General features: G+C 45.5%; 1 protein-coding gene across 1 annotated transcript in view; it reads left to right on the top strand.

Annotated features, from left to right (window-relative positions):
- The window catches only part of si:ch211-234p6.5 (uncharacterized), a 99811-nt gene that overhangs the window by 16791 nt on the left and 59698 nt on the right, over positions 1-23322 (top strand). The window contains exons 2-5 of the mRNA XM_060920874.1: positions 6728-6828; positions 6943-7061; positions 7788-7943; positions 8018-8162. Coding sequence (XP_060776857.1) covers positions 6958-7061; positions 7788-7943; positions 8018-8162 — 405 coding nt within the window. The 5' untranslated portion in view covers positions 6728-6828; positions 6943-6957. The remainder of the gene's footprint in view (positions 1-6727; positions 6829-6942; positions 7062-7787; positions 7944-8017; positions 8163-23322) is intronic.

Raw genomic sequence — 23322 nt, 5'->3', positions numbered from 1 at the left:
AGTGATAGATGTCCATAAGGGAGGGCTGAGGGGTACCAATGATCTTGCTGGCCATGTTCACTATGCATTGCAGAGTCTTCTGGCAGGAGGCACTGCAGCCTCTATACCACGCAGTGATGCAGCCAGTGAGGATGCTCTCAATGGTGCCCCTGTACAATGAGCACATGATGGGGGTGGGACTCATGCACTCCTCAGTTTGCATTCCTGTAGTTGGCTTCATCATTGTTAGTGATGAGGCCCACCACAGTCGTGTCATCCACAAACTTGATGATGTGGTTGGTGCTGTAGACTGGTACACAGTCATGGGTCAGCAGGGTGAAGAGCAGCAGGTTGAGCACACACCCTTGTGGGGCCCCTGTGCTCAGCATGATGGTCCTGGAGGTGTTACTGCCAACCCAAATGTTCTGTGGCCTCCCTGTAAGAAAGTCCAGCGCCCAGTTACAAAGAGAGTTGTTGAGTCCCAAATGTCCGAGTTCTTGTATTAGCTGCTGGGGAATGATTGTGTTGAATGCTGAAATGTAATCCAAGAATAGCATTTGCACATAGGTGTACTTTGAGTCCAGGTGAGTGAGGGCTGGGTGGAGAGCAGCGGAGATAGCACCCTCTATGGACCTGTTTGACCTATATGCAAACTGGAATGGGTCATGAGAGGTAGGGAGAATGGACTTGATGTTCTGCATGACCAGTCGCTCAAAGCACTCCGTGATGATGGAAGTTAGTGCTATGGGCCGATAGTCATTATAGCTGGATGGGAGGGGCTTCTTTGGCACTGGTATTATGGTTGTAGCTTTGAAACATGTGGGGAGAACAGCTTGGTTCAGGGAGATGTTAAAGATGTCCGCGAGGACATCCTTGAGCTCCATGGCACAGTCCTTCAAAACAAGACCAGGTATGTTGGCTGGTCCAGCTGCCTTACGTAAGTTGATCCTGGAGAGGGTCCTCTCCATTCTGGCTGGAGCCAGACATATGGCCTGTTCATCCAGGGGAGGAGTGGTCTTCTGTGCTGGTGTGTTGTTTTGTGTTTCAAAGCATCCAAAGAAGAAGAAGAAGAGGAAGAGGAAGAAGAAACCTTAATTTGTCACATGCACACTTCAAGCACAGTGAAATTCATCCTCTGCATTTAACCCATCTGAAGCAATGAACACATGTACATACACTCAGAGCAGTGGGCAGCCACACAAAAGAAGTCATTTAGGCAGTTTAGCAATGTGATGTCACTCTCACAGGTCCATGGTGGGGGTTTGTAGTTTGTGAGGGTTTGAATGCCATGCCAGAGAGACTGTGCATCTCTGGTGTTGCTGAAGTGTCCAGATATTTTATTGCTGTACTGACGTTTTGCCTCCCTGATGCCGTGGGACAGGTTGGCTCTGGCTGTTGTTAGACCTGCGGTGTCACCGGCCCTAAAGGCTGTGTCCTGAGCTCACAGGAGCCTGTGAAACCTCTCCTGTCAGCCAAGGCTTCTGGTTAGCATGAACAGTGATGATTTTGCAGTGAGTGATATCAGTGCATTTAGCGATGTACCGATATAACGTGATGGCCTCAGTGTATTCCTCTAAGTCTATGTGGTCATTGTAAGTGGCTGCTTCTTTGAAAATGTCCCAGTGTGTAGTGCTAAAACAGTCTTTCAAAGCATAGGAGGCCCCCTCTGGCCACACACGTACCTCCTTTTTGTGATGGTCTGATGGCTCTCACTCTGGGTCTATATGCAGGTCTCAGCATGATGGTAATGTGATCAGAGAGACCCAGGTGGGGGAGGGGGAGGCCTTGTAAGCTCCTTTGTGAGTTGTGTACACCAAGTCCAGTAAGTTGTCACCTCTTGTTGGAAAGTCCACATATTGATGTAATTTTGGCAGTAAAACCTTTAAATCTGCATGATTGAAGTCTCCTGCTGTGAGGAGGAATCCATCTGGGTGCGCTGTCTGTTTTTCACTGATGGCCTGGTAGAGTTCATTGAATGCCTCACTCCTAACGTTGGTGTTAGTGGTGGGAGGGATGTAAACAGCGATGAGCAGAATCGATGTAAACTCCCTCTGTAGGTAGAAGGGTCGGCACTTGATGATGATAAACTCCGCCAGCGGAGAACAGTGTTTGTGCACAACAGTAGCATTCTGGCACCAAGCATCACTGATGTAAACACACACTCCCCCGCCATGAGTCTTGCCTCCTTCCATAAATGCTTGGTCAGCACAGTAGCATGTTTGCCCAGCTAGCTGGATAGCAGAGTCCGGGATGTTGTTATTCAGCCAGAATTCTGTAAAGATGAAAACACAGCAATCCCTCACATCATGTAGCACAGATCGCATGAGTTCTATGTGATCTATTTTGTTGTTTAGTGAGCGTACATTGGCCAGAATGAGGGATGGTATCGCAGGTCTGTGCAGGCTAGCCTAGCCCAGATACCTCCATGTTTGTCACGCTTCTGTTTCCTCTCACGCTGCTTCCGGTGCCTCCTCTCTGGGTGAGACACAGCAGGCGAGTACGGTGATGTAGTAGTCTGGCGGAGAAGACCCAGGCCTCGAAGTTCCTCAATGACTTTCTGGTCCAAGACGAGATGTTTGGTCATATTTCCTATAGCTAGAAGACAGTGGTGACAATATCTTGTGATCAACATTGTCAGTGCACTACTTGCACATGTACATAGACATAAAGCACACAGACATACACTAGAACATGCACTTTTAGACACTAAACACGGAGAGAGAGGGGCTGCTGCATCCGTACGCACTGCCATCTTGCAGAGCAAGATATATATATATATATATATATATATATATATATATATATATATATATATATATATCATTTAATGTGCTTATAGAGGTCTTTAGGTCACAGGATGTAGCTTTTAGGTTTTTCCTGATAACTCTGAGCACTTAACAGTCTGACATTGGCTTGATTTTCCTGGGGCACCTACTTCACTCCTGAGAAGATTGCCAATTGTCTTAAAGACAGATAGAGACAGAGAGTCTTTAAGACAATTGGCAATCTTCTCAGGAGTGGAGTAGGTGCCCCAGGAAAATCAAGCCAACGTCAGACTGTTTAGTGCTCAGAGTTATAAGGAAAAACCTAAAAGCTAAATCATGTGACCTAAAAACCTTTATAAGCACATTAAATTGTTATCTTCAATGCAGCAAAATCAGAAAAAGACTGAGCAAGTATGCCTTTCATGGAAGGTTTTTTTTTTTTTAAAAAGAATATGGAGCATGACTTAGGCTTGCAAAATTGCAAATGAACAAACCATAAAAGTTATGAAACATTATCCTTTAAACTGCTGAGGCCAGGGTGGAGATGTTGAAGCATGGTGATAGAGAGGTGATGAATGCTGAACTCCATTTTATACGAGAATATTCTTGAAACAAATCTGAGGCCATGTGTCCAGCAACTTAAGCTGCATTGAAATTGGGTCATGCAACAGGACAATGCTAGCAATCATACCAGGAAATCAACATCTGAATAGCTAAAGAAAAAAAAAAATCACAGTGTTGGATTGGCCAAGTCCTAACCTCAACCCACAGCACAGCACAGCACAGCAGGAGGTGAAACGCTGCATGAGGGAAGCTAAGGACAGCTACAGGAGAAAGGTGGAGCAGAAACTGAAGGAGAACAGCATGAGCAAGGTCTGGGAAGGTGTGAAAACCATCACAGGCCACACTACAAAGACCAGAGCCATTGAGGGGACAGTGGAGAGGGCGAACGAGGTGAATGACTTCTTCAACCGGTTAAACCAGCCCACGTCCCCCCCTCACTGCAGCCATCTTTCCTTCTTCCCTCAGCACACCTCCCCCCAGTCATCGCAGCAGCCCCCTCCTCCCCCTCCTCAACACAGACTCCTCCATGCATTACTGCAGACCAGGTCAGAGGTCAACTGAGGAAGCTTCACCCCAGGAAAGCAGCAGGCCCAGACAAGGTGTGTTCCTGACTACTGAAGACCTGCACTGCAGAACTGGGCGAACCACTCCAACACATCTTCAACCTCAGCCTGCAGCTGGGGAGAGTGTCCACCCTCTGAAAGACATCATGCATCGTTCCAGTTCCCAAAAATAATTGGCTTAGCGAGCTGAACGACTTCCAACTGGTGGCACTCACTTCACATCTGATGAAGACATTGGAACAGCTCTTCCTCAGCCTACTCAGACCCCAGGTACAACATGCCCAGGACTGTCTGCAGTTTGCATACCGGGCAGGTGTTGGTGTGGAAGACGCCATCCTCTACCTGCTACACTGAGCCCACTCGCATCTGGATAAGGGAAATGGCACAGTGAGGATCCTCTTCTTGGACTTCTCAAGTGCCTTCAACACCATCCAGGCCCTTATGCTTCAGGACAAACTGAACAGGATGCAAGTGGACCCCTGCCTGGTCACCTGGCTCTCCAGCTACCTCACCGACAGGCCGCAGTATGTCAGGCTGAAGGATATCACATCTGACACTGTGATTAGCAGCACCAGAGCACCCCAGGGCATGGTGCTGGCCCCTCTTCTCTTCACCCTGTACACCACAGACTTCTGCTACAACTTGGAGCTGTGTCACATTCAGAAGTTCACCGGTGACACAGTCATCGTTGGGTGTATCAGTGATGACAGAGAGGAGGAGTATAGGAGCCTGGTGAGGGACTTTGCTGTGTGGTACAACAGGAACCATCTGGAGCGCAACACCTCAAAGACCAAGGAGCTGGTCATTGACTTTGGGAGGTCCAGGAAACTCCTGTAGATGTTCTATCAGTCTATGGTCGCCAGTGTCCTGTTTTACACTGTGGTGTACTGGGGGGGCAGCACATCCAAGAAGGACACATCCAGGCTGGACAAACTGATCAGGCGGGCCGGCTCTGTGGTCGGCATGAAGCTGGACTCTCTGGTGACGGTGGCAGAGAAGAGGACTATGGACAAACTATTGAACATCATGGACGATGCCAGTCACCTTCTGCACACTGTCATCAGCAACCAGAGGAGCCTGTTCAGTGACAGAATGCTCCTTCCCAAGTGCAGGACAAACAGACTTAAAAACTCCTTTGTCCCTCACACCATCAGACTGTACAACTCCTCTCTCGGGGGGAGGGGAGGTAACAGGAGGACAAAGGATGGGAAGGAGCAGTAGCCTAGCCTAACAATAAGAAATACTAAGCAATACTGGACAATGTGCAATATAATGTGCAATTTAAAGTGCAATATCTCTCCTGCTGGCCCCCCCTCCCCATATCTTATTCTTTTATATTTGTATATGTAAATGCTTTAATTTAATTTATCTAGAAGTTTTTTTTTTTCTATTTTCTATTCTCTGTTTATCCTGTAATGATGCTGCTGGAATCTTAATTTCGCTGAGGGAACCCTCCCAAAGGGATCAATAAAGTTCTATCTAATCTAATCTAATCTAATCTAATCTAATCTAATCTAATCTAATCTAATCTAATCTAATCTAACCCCACTGAGATGCTGTGGTGAGATCTTGTATGCATAAACAAATGTCCTCAAACATCAAAGTACTGAAGCAATGCTAAAGAAGCACAGGCCAGAATTTCTCCAAAATGATGTGAGAGACTGATAAAAGGTTACTTCACATTATTGTTGCTAAATGTGTTTCTACATGGTACTGAATTATAGTGTGGACTTATTTTTTCACACCTGGTTTCTGGATGCTGGTTCACTTTTGGAAAAAAAATGACTACATATTGATTTTTTTTTTGTCACCTGAGGTCATCGTTTGTTTATAGAAGTTGGTGAGGACCATATGATTGTCATTTACACCCTGATAAATAAAAATATAGAATTGAAGGATGGTGTACTTTCTCTTTATCATGACTGAATATATAGTACAGTATATTATTTAAGTATTACTATACATCATGTAATTATACACATTACCTTTTTTATGTTCAGCAGACAGTCCTAAGACTTACCTGTCTGCAGAGATTTCAAATACCTGGCCACAGGAAATGCACACCATGGGGCAAAAATGCTGTATTTTTTTTTTTACTTATTTGTGGAACAAACTGAAAACTGGTCAGAATGATAGTTTAGTTGCTGCACAATACAAGAATTATTTGTATAAAGAGCAGACTCATTTACTCATCATTCTGAAGAAGGAATTTTGGATAATTTTTAAATTTTAATAATCTAATTTTTAAAATCTTTGAATGAATAATGTTTTAACTGTAAGAACTTTAAACCTGATTAGTTTTTAATCAAATATTAAATGGTTTTCTTTCAAGTGGTACTAAGAAATAATTGTAAAACTGTCTGAATAATAAGCATTTCATGTTGGGTATATCATTCAGATGGAAATTGCTTAAAAAATATGCTTAAGGTGTAAGGGGTTAAAGAAAGTTTATACTTAACAAAGACTATGATGCTCACTCGCAAGCTCTTTTTAACACAGCACTCTTTGACTTTACAGTATGCAGTTATAGAAGAATCATGACAATAATTGAGATGAGGATTGGTTCCTTTGTAAACCTGGTTCCTTTTAAGTCTCCTTTCTTTTATCAGGGTGTTTTTCCTTGCTACCATCTCCTCTGCTCCTCTTGCTCATTAGGGATTTTGTAATTTTAATTTAAGTTGACATCCGGATTTCTGTAAACCTGCTGTGTGACAGATAAACTGATCATCCTGATCCTGCTGTGTGCAGCAGAAATCAGATCACAGACTAAAGGACTAAAACCTTTTTAACACTGACAAAGCAGACAAAACCTGAGCAGATGCTAATTCTCTCTCTCTCTCTCTCTCTCTCTCTCAGACAGTAGGGAGGAATGTGTGTTAGGGAGTCTTCCTCTCCCCAGCTATAAGATTTTATTCTGCTCTCCAAGAGAGTGTAAAAACAGGAAGTATGCTTTTAAGGTGTGTATATCTGTGTGTGTGTGTGTGTGTGTGTGCACACCAGTGTCAGTAAGTCTGGACAGTATTGTTTGAAAAAAATTTCACTGCACTTTACTAAAAGGTATGTGTGTGTAGGTGGTTCATCCGGGAATGCGTTCATACTTGCTCAGTGCTGATACTCAGGAGGACATGTTGGGTTGGGTCAGGGCACTCAGCCAATCGGCATGCATGGAGACTGATGACCTAATCAACAGGTGCACCAATCACTGACCTCCAATAAGATAAATTATAGCAATTAAAGCTAGCAATTGTCAGTGACTGCGCAAGTTCGTGGCAGCCTTCAAACATGGATGCCACAGACTACAACTCCCAAGCACCACAGCGCCCTTCCTCTCCAGAGTATTGATTGGGAGCACACTTGTTCCACATCACCGCTCCCTACTCAAGCACGCCAAACACTCACGCACCTTGTGAAGTATCATTCTCTGTTCCTGTACCTGATCATACCGAACCATTTGTTGTTTTGGACTGATTCCAGTTATTCTGACCCTTGCTCTATTTTTTACTTGACTCTGAGACTGTGGTTTATCTCTGACATCCCGTTTGTATATTGACCAACCCTTGACATGGGCCTGATTCTTATCTCAAGATTTGGATTTGTTCACCAGTTTGCGATGCACCCGCTCTCCCCTGCAATTGCATCCGTAAGTTCCTGCACTCTGACAGGATACTTCGCCATCATGGACACAATTGCAGGAGAGAATGGGTGCATCGCAAACTGGTGAACAAATCCAAATCTTGAGACAAGAATCAGAGTCAGGTCCGTTTGAGGTCGTGTTTGAAGGCTGGCATGAATTTGTATAGTCACTGACAGCAATCTAATTTAGACACTTTTTTTAAATTAAAAACTATTCTGAACAGACACACACACCACATTTAAGTTAAATATATATTTTTAAAATTTATTATATTTATTGTAGACGCTGCTCCAGCTATCATGACTTCTCTCAGATAGGGGGCAGCACTGAGTCGTTGAACCCTCTCAATGCGCACAGGACCCAGAACAAGCCATCTCATTGCACTGCAAGAAGTGTGGACAGGGTGGATCACAGATGCAGAGACAGAGCAACACACAGGTGACACATGTACAGGTGATGTATGTTACACTGTATTTCATTTTACTTTCTCACCTCTCTCTCTCTCTGTGTAGTTCTGATACTCGAATTCGGTCTCTGAGTTTGGACCGCACAGGTGAAGATCACTTCCTATGTCAGGGTTCAGGTCCATCAATCCCCAGAAGTCATTATGAGTCACACTCTCACAGCCCAGTAGGCAGAGTTAACCTACGACCTCAGGTAAGTACACCTACACACTTTAACCCTGCCCTTAAACAGGTGGATTAGCCAGGGGAGACATGATGTTGTCTCTTTTTCTCATTTTCTCTATCTACCTCTTTATCTGTCTCTCTGTCTACCACTCTGTCTGTCTCTTTATTACAAGGCTGTGTGTATGTTTATAAAAAAAAAACAGAAATCAGAATCAAGTTTATTACCAAGTACATTCTCACATACAAGGAATTTGCTTTGGTGGTTGGTGCTTGAACAGTTAAACTAAAAGAAATTTAAAATAGACAAAAATAGCAATTGTAAATAGATTAAAAACAAGTAGGCATCTAAATATAAAATTTTAAAAATAGACATATTTAAGGAGTATGTGCATGGGTTGTTTAGAAGTCTAAGCTGTACAGTATGTCCCGGAATGTGTAAAAACAGGTCACAAGATGGAGATGAAGAAGAGTCATGACATGAATGTGTGAGAAGAAGAGAATGTGTGCAATGGGTTAAATAAATAGCCAAGCTGTACAGTATGAGTCGGAATATGCAATAAAAGTTCACAGAATGAAGATGCATGACATGACCATGAAATGTGCAAAATTGCATTTCAGAGAGGAAGTGCATTAATGTGATAGATTTAGAGTGTTAGTTCAGAGTCAGTGGGGTCTCTGACCTTACTGATGAGGCCAGTTGCAGTGGGGAAAAAGATAACCTCATGCCATAAGGCTTTGGTTCTAATGGACTGCAACTTCCTACCAGAGGAAATCGACACAAAAAGTTTGTGTCCAGGGTGAGAGGGGTTGGCCACAATCCTTTCTGCCCTCCTCAGGGTCCTGGACTCATACAGGTCTTGAAGAGATGCAAGATTGCAGTTGATCATCCTCTCAGCAGAGTGAATGATATGCTGCAGTCTGCCTTTGGTCCTTGGCAGTGGCAGCAGCATACCAGACAGTGAGGGAAAAGGTGAGGATGGACTCAATTATGGTGGTGAAAAAGTGTTAGGGTCAGGTCAGGTCAGGTTGTTGACTCTGCTACTGGTAACACTGTAATCCAGTACCACCTGCCACATGGATGGGTAGTTGATGTCTAAACCAGCTCCCCCACCAGTATATTCTAGTGAGGAGGGTGGCATGCCATCCAGCAAGACAAAAAACAGGACCTGACAAAGGGCATATGAACTCCTTAGTGAACCAATGGCTAACATGCACACACAGGTGGTATCTTTTGGACACCCCCTGATGGAAATGCAGCAAAGATTAGCTCCCCAGTCATTGAGCTCCAAGTTGTTCTGCCTGCACCAGGACACCAGATGATCAATCTCTGACCTGTAGGCAGACTCATCCTCATCAAAGATGAGTCCAATGGGGGGGGGGGGGGGGTGGCATCATCTGCAAACTTCAGGAGCTTGACAGACTGATGACTGGAGGTGCAGCTGTTGGTGTACAGGGAGAATAGTAAAGGAGAGAGGATACAGCCTTGGGGGGATCTGGTGCTGATGATCCAGGAGTCAGACATGTGTTTCCCCAGCTTCACATGCTGCTTCCTATTGATCAGGAAGTCAGTGAGCCACCTGCAGGTGGAGTCAGTCATCCTCAGCTTGGAGAACTTGTCCTGCAAAAGAGCCAGGATGATAGTGTTGAAGGCAGAACTGTCATCCCGGCTCTTCTGTAGGTTTGCTCTTCCTGTTTGCAATCTTCCAAAGGGTACCTACAGTGAAAAATAAACATAGGCTAGAAATTGTACACATTCTGCACAAATGCATTTTGACTATCCTGTACTGTCATACTGTGTTGCATAAAGCAGTGCTTTAAATTTATTTTTATCAGTATATACGCCCCAACTCTTCAAGCAGACCCAGCAGATAAAGACAAATTTTATGCTGATTTGCATAGTGTTCTACAGCAAGTTCCTGCAGATGGTAAAGTCATCATCCTTGGAGACTTCAATGCCAGGGTTGGCTGTGACTCGGTAACCTGGAAAGAAATTCTTGGCAAGTATGGCATTGGCAACTGTAATGACAACGGATGTTTGCTTTTGGAATTCTGTGCAGAACAGCAGCTTGTCATCACAAACACCATCTTCCAGAAAGAAGCACAAAACAACCTGGATGCATCCTTGTTCAAAACATTGGCACCTCATTGACTATGTCCTAGTGCATCAACGAGACCTCCAAGACGTCATACTGATGCCTAGCACTGAATGCCAAACAGACCATTGCCTCGTCCACTGCAAACTGAACCTCATATTTAAGTCTAAACTGAAGAGAAGAGGTGTGCCCACTAGGAAGGTCAAGGTCACCAGTCTCCAGACAGCTGAAGTGAAAGCTGACTTCCAGTCAAGTTTGCAAATCGAGCTTGAAGGTGAGAATGACTCCCTTGACACTTCCTCAGTAGGACGCTGGGAACACCTAAAGTACTCTGTTCTGCAAGCTTCCAAAGAAGTTCTGGGATATACCTCCAGGAAAAACCAGGACTGGTTTGATGAAAACAACCAAGCAGTCCAAGAGCTACTGTCAAAGAAGTGTTCAGCCCATCAAGCCCACCTTGCTCAGCCAGACTGTCCCAAGAAGAAAGCAGACTTACACCGCACCTGTAGCAATCTCCAGCACAAGCTTCAAGAGATCCAGAATCAGTGGTGGTCCAACCTTGCCAAGTGAACTCAGCTATGCACTGACAGAGGAGACCACAAGGGTTTCTATGATGCCTAAAGGCGGTATATGGCCCAACTTTCCAAGTTCAAAGCCCACTGCGCAGCATGGATGGCAGTGAGCTCTTCACTGATAAAGCCTCCATTCTGAGCCACTGGTCTGAGCACTTCAAGACCCTCTTCAACACCAACCATAATGTCCAGGTTTCAGCATTGGAGCATATTCTTCAGCAGCCAACTAAAGCAGAACTTGATGTTGCTCCCTCCCTGGAAGAAACCATCAAAGCCATCGAACAACTGAAAGCAGGGAAGGCAGCCGGAATTGACAGCATCGCCCCAGAGATCTGGAAGCATGGTGGTCCAGCTCTTCATTCCAAATGTTATGAATTCCTTACCTGTTGCTGGGAAGGAGGAGAAATCCCCAGTGATTTCCATGATGCAGTCTTCATTACCCTGTATAAGATCAAGGGAGTGAAATCTGACTGCTCCAACTACAGGGGAATAACCTTGCTCACCATCACAGGTAAAATCTTTGCGAGAATCCTCCTCAACAGACTGGTATCCTCTGTCTCAGAAGAAGTCCTTCCAGAAAGCCAGTGTGGCTTCAGAATGAACAGAGGCACAACTGACATGTCAAGTCAAGTTTATTTGTATAGCGCTTTTAACAGTAAGCATTGTTGCAAAGCAGCTTTACAGAATTTGAATGACATGGTGTTTGTCCTCAGGCAGCTCCAAGAGAAATGTCATGAACAAAACGAGGGCCTGTATGTGACTTTCATAGACCTGACCAAAGCATTCGACACTGTGAGCAGACAGGAAATTTGGCAGATTTTGGAATGGCTTGGCTGTCCTCCAAAGTTCCTGAACATGGTCAATCCAGCTTCATGAGAGCCAGCAAGGGCAAGTCAGACTGAACCACAAGCTTTCTGAACCTTTAGCCATCCTGAATGGCATAAAGCAAGGCTGTGTACTTGCACCAACACTGTTCATCATCTTCTTCAGCATGATGTGCCATGCCATGGATGATTTGGGCACTGACTATGGCATCTACATCCGCTACCGCACTGATGGCAGCCTGTTTAACCTGAGACACCTACAGGCTCACACCTAGACTATGATGCAGCAAATTCAGGAACTTCTGTTCACTAATGATGCTGCTCTTGTTGCCCATACCGAGTCAGCCATGCAATGCTTAGTGACCTGCTTTGCAGAAGCTCCCCAACTCTTCAGCTTAGAAGTCAGCCTAAAAAAGACCGAAGTCCTCCATCAGCCTGCACCAAATCAACAGTACCAACCACCCCACATTACCATCAACCAGTCTGAGCTGAAAGCTGTTAAGCAGTTCACCTACCTTGGGTGCACAATCTCTGCGGATGCAACGATCGACAAAGAAATTGACAACAGACTGGCAAAAGCGAACCGCGCCGGCTCTACAAATGAGTCTGGAACAACAAGGACCTGAAGAAGAACATCAAAGTTAGTATCTACTGTGCTGCCATGCTGACTACACTGCTGTATGGCTCGGAGTTGTGGGTCACCTATCGGTGACATATACATCTCCTCGAGCACTTTCACCAGCGCTGCATCTGTTCCATCCTTAACATCCACTGGAGTGACTTTGCCACCAACATTGAAGTCCTTCAGGAGGCAGGGCTCACCAGCATTGAATCCATGCTTCCGAAGTCCAGGCTTCGTTGGGCAGGCCATGTGTCCAGGATGGAGGACCACCACCTGCCCAAGATCATCCTTTATGATGAGCTATCATCAGGTTACAGAAACATAGGAGCCCCAAGAAGCGGTTTAAAGACTTACTCAAGGCTTCCCTCCAGGACTGCAACATCAGCCCCACTCACTGGTCCTCCCTAGCTGCTGACCGAAACTACTGGAGAATTACTGTGCACAATGCAGTTGTATCCTTTGAGAACACCCATCATGCCAGCCTTGAGGACAAGCGAGCAAGGAAGAAAGCCAGGCAATCCACAGCTCCTATTCCTGACCAAACCCTACCCTGCAGCCTGTGTGGTCATGCCTGTTTATCTCGCATAGGACTCTTTTTAGCCACAAGCACGCCTGTAGGAGGCATGGACAGACCCTATCATAAATCTTTGTTTGCAAAGCCAAGCCATGATATATGAAATTTATTTTGTATTCCCACTCACTTAAGGGCACAGCCATATTGCCATTTTGTGGGTAGTGTCAAAGGTCAGCATGACATAGAATCATTGATAGATTTCCTGTGTCTTGATTGCCTCACTGCTCCTGACACCACAACATTGCCAGATGTACAAAACATTGTTGAAAAATGGTGGAGTGCAAAGCCTTTGGTGGCAAAAATAATAAATATGATAATAAGGGATAGCACTTTTTTGTGTGTTCCATTGCCAAAATCTGAGCAATATAAACAACTTGCTAAACATTGCTACACAACTTGGGAACAGGTCACACTTTAGAAACACTATCCTTTGGTAGAAGTTCTGTTGATTGCTGTTACGACCCTGGTGCCAGGGGTCGTGTGTGTGGTTATGTGTGGGTGTGTTTTTCTTTTCTCTCTTTCTCTCTCAGGTGGACGCCCCTTCCTCTTATACGCAGCTGTTCCCACTCACCTCATTAAGGGGCCATGTTTAAAAGTGAGAGGGAGATGCCTTTCGAGAGGTGTGTGAGCTGGTGGGCTGTGGCGGTGACAGTTAGGAGAGAGAGAGTTGTGAGCTATGTCTAGCGAGTGTGCGCTGCTCCTTTAAGGGAAAAGGAGCGTGCGTAATCCCGGAACTGTTTGGTTGTGGTTTGTTTATTGTAGTTTTGGTGAGAAAACCTGGCTCTTGTGTTTGTTTTTTTCTTTGTTTGGAGACCAGTGCTTTTAGCTGTTTTTCTACTATTTTGTGAATAAAAACGGTTTCCATTTTGGCCTTGAGTCCGCTTCCTTGTCCTCTTTTTCCTCCCGGGTTTTTCTGGTTTATCTTTGTTGCTTCCCCCCATCCCCTAGTTGCCGCGGGGAACGTAACAAGTGGGGGCTCGTCCGGGATATATATCTCCATCGAAGGAGAGGGTTTTGGTTGTGGATCACCGGCGTGTGTATGGTTTTTGACAGTTTCCCTGGTTGAGATAGGTGAGTGTCTAGCTGGGCTGATTTCAGTCTTTCCATCAGGCACTCATTTATTATTTTGCCTTTTTTGTTTTTGGAGTAATCCTGGGTGGGGATATATTTCCCTGGCGGGGGTAGGCATTCGGGGCTCCGGCCGCCGAGGGATAGCCTTTAAAGTCGCCTCGACCCCGGCACGCTCCGAGAAGATTGAGGTAGGTGAAGTGTTGGTTAGGTAGGAACCAGGGGTGAACTGTTAGCCAGTGGGTCTGTGTTGTGTAGTGGGTTAGTTGTTCTCTTGTTTTGTGATTGTAGCACTACTGTTAGCTGTGGCAACATTTGATGTAGCAGTGTTTGCGGTCGGTCCTACGTGGGGTCAATTGGAGGCGTGTAGGAAACGGGACTTATTCGAAATCGCCAGGCATTATGGTGTCTCTATCCCATTTTCTCTCCGTAAGAGTGACCTGAAGGCTGTAGTTGCGGAGGCTTTAGTGGCTAAGGGGGTGCTTAGCCTGGTGCCCGGGGATTTCACAAGTGGTATTGGGGAGACAAATGTTGCGGTGTTGCCCCTCTTCTCTTTTGGAGGAGCTGGCTGAGGCCCAGCCGACTGGGTTGACCCCTCGCTCCAGTGTGCTGGGGGAAAAGAAACCGGTCACTCTGCCGCAATTTGATCCCTTTTCAGTCGAATCCTCCCCTGGTTCGAAGATTGACGCTCGGCTAAAAATTTGCCTCGCTCGCCTCCAGCTGGAGAAGGAGGAGCGTGAGAGGGAATTCCAACTTCGGAGGGATTTGGAATTGAGGAAACTGGAGGCAGATACGACGATTAAAATGAGGCAGTTGGAACTACAGACAGGGTCGGGGGTGGTGACCAAGTTGCCGCCGTCTCTGACCGGAGGGGGCTTTAATGTGAGTAAAAACATTCCCCTGGTCCCGGTATTCCGTGAGGCTGAGGTTGAAACCTATTTTAGTGCATTCGAGCGAATCGCTGTAGCATTAAGCTGGCCACAGGAGGTGTGGGCAGTTTTGCTACAGTGCAAACTAAGTGGTAAAGCCCAAGAAGCTTGCGCGTCACTCTCAGTTACTGATAGCCTAGAATATGATAAACTTAAAGGCGCTGTCCTGCGGGCGTATGAGCTGGTGCCAGAGACATACCGCCAACGCTTTAGGGGGCTCAGGAAAAACCATAGCCAAACTTATGCCGACTTTGCCCAGGAAAAGGGTGTGTTGTTTGATAGGTGGTGTGCCGCATGTAAGGTTGGGGATGTAACCTCCTTGCGGGAACTGGTGCTGGTGGAAGAGTTTAAGAACTGTGTTTCTGACCGTATTGTTACATACTTAAATGAGCAAAAGGTGTCAATACTGCAGCAGGCTGCGGTGCTAGCAGATGAATTTTCGTTGACACACAAAACCAACTTTGAGCGGCATGACCCCTTTTCCACCCGCACTTTTTCCCACAAGGCTGTTGACTCACCAGTGGGTCTAGCTCCCTGTCCTAGTCCACCTGTTCAAGGCCCAAGAGGGGGAAAGCCCTGCTTTTATTGCCTCAAGCCGGGCCACTTGGTCGCGGATTGTGAGGCGTTGAAATGAAGGCAGCAGGGGGCTGTGCCGAAACCATCAAAAGGAGTGGGTCTGATTAAAACGATGGCCTCGTCACTGACCAGTCAGTGTCCTGCCATACCTGAGTCAGACGAGTGTTTTAAACCGTTTATTTCTCGTGGGTTCATGTCCCTCACAGGTAGAGTGGAGGATCAGAGTCCGGTTACCATCCTCCATGACACTGGTGGTTCCCAGTCATTTATATTATCTAGTGTTTTACCTTTGAATAAAGAGTGCCTGTGATGTGAGTGCTGTGGTTAGGGGGATTGGAATGAGTTTTGTGCCTGCGCCCCTCCATCGCGTCCATGTGCAATCACAGTTAGTAACTGTTTTTTTTTCAGTGGCTGCTCGTGCCTCTTTCCCTATAGAAGGTGTTGAATTTATTATGGGAAATGATTTGGCGGGTGGGAAAGTTTACCCTTCTCCAGAAGTTGTGAGTGTTCCTATCTCTATTCATGAGCCTGATGTCTTAGCTGAAAAACACCCAGATGTGTTCGGCATCAGTGTCTTGACCAGAGCTCAGGCTCGTAAGCAAGGTAGGGAAGTGAATCTGTCTGACTCTCTGTTTGGTACCACCCTGTTTGAGGACAAGCTGCCCCCTTCTGTTGAGTTGCCAGAGGTAGTGGAGATGGTTACTACTCCTGATGTCACCCTGCCACTAAATCGGGACACCCTTATAAAAGCTCAGAAGGCTGACCCCTCTTTGAAAAAGTGTTTTGCTGCTGTTGGTGATGATAATCATGGAAATAAAATAAAATCGTTGTATTTACTGGATGATGGCTTGTTGGTGCGGAGGTGGGTTCCTCGACTGGGAGGGGTGGATGAGGACTGGGGGTCGGTCCATCAAATAGTGGTTCTGGAGGGTTGTAGGCAGCATGTGTTGTCGTTGGCCCATGAACATCTGTGGTCTGGTCATCTGGGGGTGACTAAAACGCATGATCGGGTCCTAAAACATTTCTTTTGGCCTGGAATGAAAGCAGACGTAGCCCGTTTTTGCCGAACGTGTCACACATGCCAGATGACTGGTAAACCAAATCAAAAGGTTCCTCCAGCCCTGCTGTGTCCCATTCCTGCTGTTGGTGCGCCGTTTGAGCATGTTATCATAGACTGTGTGGGTCCCCTACCAAAAACTAAATCCGGTAACCAGTTCCTATTGACGGTGATGTGTGTCGTGACTTGTTTTCCTGAAGCTATTCCTCTTCGGAAAATTACTGCATCGGTGGTGAGTAAAGCCCTCCTAAAGTTCTTTACCACTTTTGGCCTTCCATGTATCGTGCAGACAGATCAAGGCATGAATTTTATGTCAAAAGCATTCTGACAGGCCCTGCAGTCCTTGGGGATTTCCCATTCCGTAGGTAGCGCTTACCATCCAGAGTCACAGGGTGCATTGGAACGATGGCACCAAACTTTAAAATCGATGTTGCAAAAATATTGCTATGAGTCTGGGAAGGATTGGGATGAGGGGCTGCCGTTTATGCTCTTTGCTATTCGTGATGCTAAGCAGGAGTCACTTGGGTTTAGTCCATCGGAGCTGATGTATGGCCACAATATACATGGCCCTTTAAAAGTGTTGCAAGACCAGTTCATGACCAGTTCCCCTCCTAAAACTAATGTTTTAGATTTTGTGTCACAGTGTAGAGCTCGATTACATAGCGCCATTTCGCTGGCAAGGGAGGCTTTTTCCGCTTCCCAGGAGGATATGAAGAAGCGGTATGACCGTAAGGCAGTGGTGCGCCAATTCTACCCTGGTGACCAAGTGCTTGTGTTGCTACCGGTGCCTGGTTCTGTTCTCACCGCCCGGTTTCTGGGTCCGTATGTGATAGACAAAAAAGTATCAGACACGGATCATATCATCCGCACCCCTGAACGTAGACGAAAAACACGACTGTGTCATGTAAACATGTTAAAACCTTATTTTCCCAGAGCACCGTCTCAGGTGCGGGGCAGCGCTGAACAGCCGGCTTCCCTGGTGTGTGCTGAGGTATCAGCAGATGACGGACTCAATGTGCCCTCTGGTGGCCAACAGAGTGGTAAACTAATAAATTCTGAGTTTCTGTCGGATGCTGACTCCCGTCTTTCTTACCTTCCAGCCGAACAGAGATATGAAATTCTGAGCTTGTTTCAGTCCTTTCCTACCTTGCTTGGGGATGTGCTGTCTTGTACTAAGGTATTGCAGCATGATATTGATGTGGGGGGGTCTGCTCCTATTAAGCAACATGCCTATCGATGCTCAGTAGATAAATGTCAGCTAATGAAGACTGAGGTGGAGTACCTGGTGGAAAATGGGTTAGCTAAGCCTAGTCGCAGCCCCTGGAGTTCCCCGTGTTTGTTAGTGCCAAAAGCTGATGGAATGCCCCATTTTTGTACTGATTTTAGGAGGGTAAATGCGGTTACGGTGTCCGATAGTTTCCCTTTGCCCCGTATTGATGACTGCGTGGACAGTATTGGCCCGGCCACTTACATCACAAAATTAGATCTCTTAAAAGGGTACTGGCAGGTTCCGTTAACACCTCAAGCGTCTGATATTTCGGCTTTTGTGACCCCTGACCACTTCATGCAGTACACAGTCATGGCTTTTGGGTTAAAGAATGCGCCCGCTACTTTCCAGTGCTTAATGCACCAAGTATTGGGTGATGTTCCACAGTGTAATGTATACCTTGATGATGTGGTGGTGTACTCTAGTAAGTGGGTGAGCCACCTGTCCACCTTGAGGACAGTATTTCAGCGGCTGGCGGATGCGAATTTAACTCTTAATCTTGCCAAGTGTGAATTTTGCAAGGCTACCGTCACCTATCTGGGTAAACAGGTGGGGCAGGGGCAGGTCCGACTGGTGGAGGCTAAAATCTCGGCTGTGGTAGCCTATCCAGTTCCCACCACCAGGCGTGAGCTGCGCCGTTTTCTGGGCATGACAGGCTATTATCGGTGCTTCTGTAAAAATTTCTCTGTTGTAGTTGCCCCTCTTACTACTCTGTGTAGCCTGAACATCCCTTTCGTGTGGACCACAGAGTGTCAGCATGCTTTTGAAGCAGCTAAATCTCTCTTGTGTAGTGCCCCTGTACTTGTTGCACCTAATTTTTCTCTTCCCTTCCAGCTAGAAGTTGATGCTAGTGTGTCCGGGGCTGGCGCGGTATTGCTCCAGAGTGATGGTAGCGGGGTTCCTCACCCAGTGTGTTTCTTCTCTGCAAAATTCAAATCCTATCAGCTGAATTACTCCACCATTGAGAAGGAAACCCTAGCCATGTTACTTGCTTTACAACACTTCGAGGTCTATATAGGCTCAAGTACACTCCCAGTGACTGTGTACACTGACCATAATCCCCTTGTGTTTCTGGCCCAGATGTACAACCATAACCAACGGTTGATGTGTTGGTCTTTGTTGGTGCAGGGGTATAACATTGAGATCAAACATAAAAAAGGGGTTGATAATGTGGTAGCTGATGCGCTCTCCCGTGGGTGAGGTAACAAATTGAAAATTGTAAATCAGTATTCCCTACCACTTTTCTAAACAAATTGGGGGTTTGTTTTTTATGGGTGGGGGTGTTACGACCCTGGTGCCAGGGGTCATGTGTGTGGTTATGTGTGGGTGTGTTTTTCTTTTCTCTCTTTCTCTCTCAGGTGGACACCCCTTCCTCTTATACGCAGCTGTTCCTACTCATCTCATTAAGGGGACATGTTTAAAAGTGAGAGGGAGACGCCTTTCGAGAGGTGTGTGAGCCGGTGGGCTGTGGCGGTGACAGTTAGGAGAGAGAGAGTTGTGAGCTACGTCTAGCGAGTGTGCGCTGCTCCTTTAAGGGAAAAGGAGCATGCGTAATCCCGGAACTGTTTGGTTGTGGTTTGTTTATTGTAGTTTTGGTGAGAAAACCTGGCTCTTGTTTGTTTTTTCTTTGTTTGGAGACCAGTGCTTTTAGCTGTTTTTCTACTATTTTGTGAATAAAAACGGTTTCCATTTTGGCCTTGAGTCCGCTTCCTTGTCCTCTTTTTCCTCCCGGGTTTTTCTGGTTTATCTTTGTTGCTTCCCCCCATCCCCTAGTTGCTGCGGGGAACGTAACAATTGCAAGGAACATTTTGAGCCCAATTGCTTGAAAGGAATCTACAGGCCAAGCTCTGGAGCTACACAGGTTGTGTTAAACTCAAACCCAATGCTGTGCCAAGAGTATTCCAACACCATCCTCAGAAAAGGGATTCAGGCCATACAAGCCAATTAGCTAGAATAGTATAGACATTTAACCTTATATATACTGTATTTAGGCACTGCCTAAAAGTGGAGGTCCTGATGAGTGTAAAATGTGTTAGTAAATAATCCAACATTATTTTTTAAAAAGCAAATTGAAAATAAGTGCTGGATTAAAACCCTTCCATCTTTATGGAAATAAAGAGAGAAATTTCGTTGTCCAGTGCTCTGCGCTCTGCACCACTATAAATTCACACTCGACATTGAGCTGTCATTAGCCTATATTTAGACCATATAAACTAGTGTGGCACATTGCCTGTCTATACCTGTATTCACAATAAATAAAGAAATAAGCTTTATAGCTAGTATGGACACACAAGCATATGCTGTTTCTATATATAATAGGCTGCTTACTAATTTGTGAGTTCTCCATCTGGTGTTGGGGTTCTCACATCTGGCTATATTGCTATCATACTACATGCTACACAAAGGCTATCATGGTCTGTATATAGTCCTTTTCCAGTGCAGGCTTGTGTGTGACATACTGTTGTAGTCAAGACCACCTAAACTGAGACCAAGTCATGACTAAGGCCAGAATATATCGAGACCAAGTTAAGACCAAGACTTTGAGGGGTTGAGACCAAGTCAAGCTCAAGACCAAAGAAGGGTGAGACTGAGTCAAGACCAGGGCTAGACCAGTGTGTGTGAAGACCAGTGTGTGGGGGTGGGGAGGGGTGACGGCCTTTAACAGGAAGAAAATTTTCAAATTAGCCATGAGTCACATTACTGGTTGCATTTGAAGCAAGAAATTTTACATCCAATCAGGATGTAGGTAATTTAGTGAAATCCCCACAGTTGTGGTTTTGACCAGTCTTGAAATAAAATCCTGAGTCCTTTATGTCTGAGACTGAGACAAGAAGGAGTAAAAATTTGGTTGATTCTGAGAAGACTGAGACCTTCAAAAAGTAGTCTTGAAACTAGTCTTGAGACCAAGACCAGTCTCAAGTACTACAACACATGTTTCCAAACTGGGTTTATCCATGAAACAATCAGTGACGAGACAATCATCTTGAACAGATTGAAATAAATCACAAGATGGACGTTCCTCCTGAAGAGCAAAAAGTTAAGAAAACTATAGAATAGCTGGCCTCTGGAAAAGCTGATGGGTCCAATGATATTCAAGTAGAGATTTACAAGGTTGGAGGCCCTACCAACATTAACCTTTTGATGCACAAGCTAAGCAAACCCAGCTTAAACAAAGACTCAGCCGGGTCACTTTTGACCCAGGTTGTGCATCAAAGGGTTAAGAAGCTTACAGAACTTCTTTGTACATTCTGGAAGAAGTGTCGGATTCCACATGAGTCAAGTTAGGCTTTTTTTTTTTCTTTCAGTTTTGGCCAGGCACCACCCAAATTGATAATCACATCATTAGTTTTTATTTGGCTAATCAGACACAAGGTGTCAGAGTGGCAGGCACTTACAGACACAGTTGCAGGGGAGAGTGGGTGTATTGCAAACTGATGAACTAATCCAAATTGTGAAGGAAGAATCAATTTCAGGAACAAGCCAAAGGTCAGTTGATGTGTGAACAAGATATCAAAGGTCAACTATAGTCTCAGAGTCAGATAAGTAACATAGTGAGGGTCAATATAATTAAAGTCAGGCCAAAACAACAAATGGCTTGATATAAGTTACGGGGACACAGAATGATACTTCACCAAGAGCATGAGTGTTTGCAGTCTTTAGGTTTAGTTTAGAGTTTATTGCCATTTGCACAAATACAGTACACTGCAGTACAAGTAGATTGGAATTCCTGAGTGTTTTCCACTAGTCAGCTTCATAGACATTATATTTATTTAAAAAAAAACTATATTCTAAAGTTTAAAAACACTATAATACACAATTATAACAATAACAAATAAATAGTGAGAGAGCTAGATAGAGCTATGTAAGGCTGTCAGTAAACTGAGTGCAACTGTATATGAATAAATATATTAAAAAGTAATAAATATCTATCTGAAGTGGTATTGCACATATTGAGTATTACACAAATCGAGTGAGTATTGCACATTTTGATTGAGGAGGTAGAAATAGAAGTTAGAAAATCCAGTTATATTGCACATGGAGACATTTTGTGTGTGGGGGGGAGAAGAGAGTAATCAGTGAGGTAATTAGCTGTCCAGAGTTCGAGTGGGTTGTGGTAAGAGGTACTTCATTCCCTCCTTAATCTCCGGTGCCACCAGCCTAACAGTAGAAGGAAAGAAGCTGTTATACAGTTGGGACCTGTGAGTGCTGATGCTTACAGGCCTGTGGTGTCTCAAGTTGTAGCCTATGTTCACCCACTTGAACAGAACATAAGCTGGGTGGTGTTTGTCTTTAAGGATGCTCTGTGCTTTCCTTCTGCAGCACTGGGTGTATATAGTGTCAATGGAGGGGAGATCAGAGCCAATGACTTTCTCTGCTGTTTTAATTACCCACTGCAGCGATTTCCTCTCAGCCAGGGTGATGTTACCATACCACACTGTGATACCACTGGTTAGAATGCTCTCAACAAGTCCTCTGTAGATTTGGATGAGGGGCTGGCATCTAAGTCCGGCCTTCTTCAGCAGTCTGATGAAGTACAGCCTCCACTGGGCTCTTTTTACTAAAGTTGCAGTGTTTTTAGCCCAGCTGAGGTCTTCTGAAATGTGAAGGCCTAGGAACTTATAGCTGTCATGCCCATGTCCAATTCGCCTCAGTCCCCCTGATGGTGAGAGGCTGCAGGGGGGAGGGGGGATCTCCTCCTAAAATCCATTATGAGTTCTTTCATTTTGTCTATGTTAAAGACAAGATCATTGCCTCTCCATAGACGGTGATCTTGTGAACCAAGTCCCTGTATGGCAACTCATCCCCCGCTCTGATGAGGCCACGGATGGTTGTGTCATCCACATAGTTGATGACAGTATTGTCCTCGGTGGATGCACAGTCATGTGTGTACAGTGTGCAAAGTTTAGGGCTGAGGCAACAGCCCTGTGCTAACTGTAAGCTCAGCAGAGACTTTCTTTCCCATCCTCACCACTTGTGGCCTGTCAATGAGGAAGTCCAGGATCCAATTACAGGTGGGTGTTGGTATTCCCAGGTTTGCCAGCTTAGTGGTCAGCTTCATTGGCCTGATCATGTTAAAGGCAGAGCTGTAATCCAAGAACAATAGCCTCACGTATGTGTTTTGAGTGTCCAGGTGTTGCAGGATGTAGTGAAGTGCCAGTGCCACCACATCGTCCACTGATCTGTTTGTGTGGTAGGCAAACTGAAGGGGGTCGACTGTCTCTGGAACTACAGAGTTTATTTGTTGCAGAACCAGCTTTTCCAGACACTTCATGGCAACCGATGTGAGTGCCACAGGTCTAAAATCATTCATTGTGGTTGTGTTTGCTTTTATAGGGATTGACACTATGACAGAGGACTTAAAGATGTATGAGACTGTTTCCTGTGAGAGTGAGGTGTTAAAGATGTCTGTATACACCTCTGCCAGCTGTTCTGCACAGGCCTTTAGGACTCTCTGTGCTACACGGTCAGGTCCCTCTGCCTTACAGGGGTTCACCTTCCTCAAAGTCAGGACAGGTGTGTGTCACCTGGAGTGCAGTATCCACTGGATCGTGAGGAGTCTTTAAGGGAATGTCTCTGTTGTGTTGGTCAAATCTGGTGTAGAAGCT

The sequence above is a fragment of the Neoarius graeffei genome, chromosome 5, assembly GCF_027579695.1.
Source record: "Neoarius graeffei isolate fNeoGra1 chromosome 5, fNeoGra1.pri, whole genome shotgun sequence".
In the NCBI taxonomy this organism is placed as follows: Eukaryota; Metazoa; Chordata; class Actinopteri; order Siluriformes; family Ariidae; genus Neoarius; species Neoarius graeffei.
This window is presented reverse-complemented; position numbering and strand designations above follow the sequence as displayed.